The following is a 2501-nucleotide window of genomic DNA, read 5'->3' as shown; positions in this document are numbered from 1 at the left end:
TTTATTGTATAAAGTAATTTGCTCTTTCTAAGTATACAAATCAAGTTAATAACTTGATAAATAAAAAATATACAATAAACTATATAAATAATATCCGAAATTTTTGCCTAACTTTTATTTTTTTAATCGAATAATTTTCGAATCCAAATCCGACTCCGATTTTTATTTTGTCCGTTTTTTTGACCGAATCCTTAAATTAACCAATTGAATTATTTTGAATAATTCTCCACTCAAATAATTCCCGAATCCGAATTTGCTAACTATGGTTTCACCTTTAGATCCTTGAATGGTATGGTAAGAATATAATTTTTCAACGAAAAAAATAATGTTTTGATATGAAATCAGGCTAATATGGTCCAATCGGCCGATACATATCAACACCCTGAACGCGCTGAAAGAATCAGTTTTGGATAATCTTGTAATTTACCAAAACAATAACCCCAAAAGGGAATATAAAATATAGCAAAGGTGAACGGAAATAACTAACTCATCAAGTCTAATAGATTGTCATTTTCCCGCCTCTTTTCTACCTTCCCATAACAAACTATAAATCTGCAAGACTGCAACTCTACACGCCACTCTTGAAAGCTGAAGCTGAGTTAGAAAACCTCCAATTTCCGCCATTGTTTCATTTTCACGAACAAGCTATTCAACTCGCAAATCTACTCCATCATTCTTCCTGTTGAAAGCGAAGTACACAGGAAGGTAAGGATTCAAATTAACTTCTTCTTCCCTTTTGTTTCCAAGAAATCGATTCTTTGATTCCTGTAATTGTATGGTTTTTTCCTTTCGTTCCGACACTAGCCGAGATGTATTGACGATTCCCTGGTGACGATCCTTGAATTTGAATAGCCAAGATGCAGGGCCAGGGGTACGGACATGGTTCCAAGTATTCCGACGAAGAAGATTACTTTTCGACTTCAGATTCGGACTTGAGCGTTAGCGATGAAGGTATATCACTGTATATTCCTTTATTGTTTTCTTTTTTTCCTTTATAAATCTTTGAAAGATTGCTCCGAGCTGTAAAAATAGGAACAGAGGGAGTAATCTGGTATTATCGTCGTTTACGAGGTCTTCTTTCTATGTAGGTGAAAGTCATCCGCATGAACCTCCGACGGCAGAGGAAGAGAGGGAGTTCCATAAAGGAAAATCTGTGGTTGATATTAGAGACGATAGTGATGTTTCTGTCCCAAGAAAGATACACCGAGTAGACCTTGACCTGGTTGAAAAAAAGAGTAAAAGAAGCAGTGAAGAAGAACCGGCTCCCCATGTTGAAGAAGATGGAGGTTGTCGCTTGGATGCAGCTGAGAAGAAGGAAGGGACAAAGAGAGAGAGGCCAATGTTAATGTGGAAGATTTTGGAGGAAGAGAATGAGAGGTGGATCGATGCCAATGAAACAAAAGATACTGAATTGGACAATGTAGGTGGGGAAATGGATGAATATGCTGGGGATCCCCCATATTTGTTAATTCCTCTGCTTAAGTTCCAAAAGGAATGGCTTGCCTGGGCATTGAAACAGGAAGAATCGGAAATGAGAGGAGGAATCCTAGCAGATGAGACGGGAATGGGTAAGACCATCCAGGCCATTGCACTAGTTCTTACCAAGCAGGCAATGACCCTGACCCTAGCATCCAGACCATTCCTCTTGCTTTCATACAGTGTGATGCCTGAAACAGAATGCACCCTAGTTATTTGCCCCGAGGTTGCTCTTATGCAGTGGAAGAATGACATGGAGAAGATCGCAAAGAAAGGGATCATCAGGGTATTAGTATACCACGGGCCCAAAAGAAAGAAGAAGTTATATCAGTTCTTTGAGAATGATTTTGTCCTGACCACATATTCCATCCTTTCGGCAGAGTACAGAAAGGTGATGCCAACCAAAAAGAAAATGAAATCTTCTGGTCTAGAAGCTGATACCAGTCAATATAAGAAGCAGGATGAACAAGAAGCGGAGCCGAAGGAGAATCCAGCAGGATCACACCATGGTGCTGCATCCAGGAACTCAGTGCTGCACTCTGTGAAGTGGACCCGCATAATTTTGGATGAAGTAAGCTCACATAATCCCATCTTACAGTATTGTTACTCTTTGTCCCTCTGATTCCCCTATGCTCTTATTAAAAGGTACAAGAAGACACTTCTGCATGTTTCCAAAACTTCAAATTTTCTACATATAAGTTAGTGCTCTGCTGAAGCCTGAGATGTGCTTATAGATGAAAAGCCCAGAAGGAAAATGATGTTTGTGTTGGCATAATGAGGGGGAGATATGTGGAGCAAAATTATTCCTTAGGGAATTGTAAATCATTGTGTCCTCCAAACCCATGACATCAAGTGTGAACTCTCTTAGAACCTCAATAAAGTCTAGGGAAGAGGTTCCCTTTAGCTTCATACGGAATACTATAGAAGACAAACATGTTGAATTGAAGTTCATTCTTTCAAAAGGAAAATAAAAAGGTGAATGGTATCGGTTAATTTGACTAAAAAAATAGTATACCCAGCGCACA

The 2501-nt window shown here is 38.9% G+C and overlaps 1 protein-coding gene across 1 annotated transcript; it reads left to right on the top strand.

The window, feature by feature from the left end:
- Positions 1 to 248: 248 nt before the first annotated feature.
- On the top strand, positions 249 to 2098 carry LOC122094838 (helicase-like transcription factor CHR28). The gene is made up of 3 exons (XM_042665431.1): positions 249 to 705; positions 853 to 951; positions 1089 to 2098. Exons 2-3 carry the CDS (start codon positions 858 to 860, stop codon positions 2096 to 2098), a joined length of 1104 nt encoding a protein of 367 aa, XP_042521365.1. The 5' UTR covers positions 249 to 705; positions 853 to 857.
- Positions 2099 to 2501: the final 403 nt, after the last annotated feature.

Source organism: Macadamia integrifolia, chromosome 12 (assembly GCF_013358625.1).
Source record: "Macadamia integrifolia cultivar HAES 741 chromosome 12, SCU_Mint_v3, whole genome shotgun sequence".
Lineage (NCBI taxonomy): Eukaryota > Viridiplantae > Streptophyta > Magnoliopsida > Proteales > Proteaceae > Macadamia > Macadamia integrifolia.
Note: the sequence above shows the minus strand (reverse complement) of the source record. Positions and strands in the feature narration are given on the sequence as shown.

Coding starts and splice junctions, on each gene's coding strand:
- LOC122094838 (XM_042665431.1), top strand. CDS start 858: ATGCAGGGCCAGGGGTACGGACATGGTTCCAAGTATTCCGACGAAGAA. Junction 952..1,088: donor CTTGAGCGTTAGCGATGAAG/GTATATCACTGT, acceptor CTTTCTATGTAG/GTGAAAGTCATCCGCATGAA.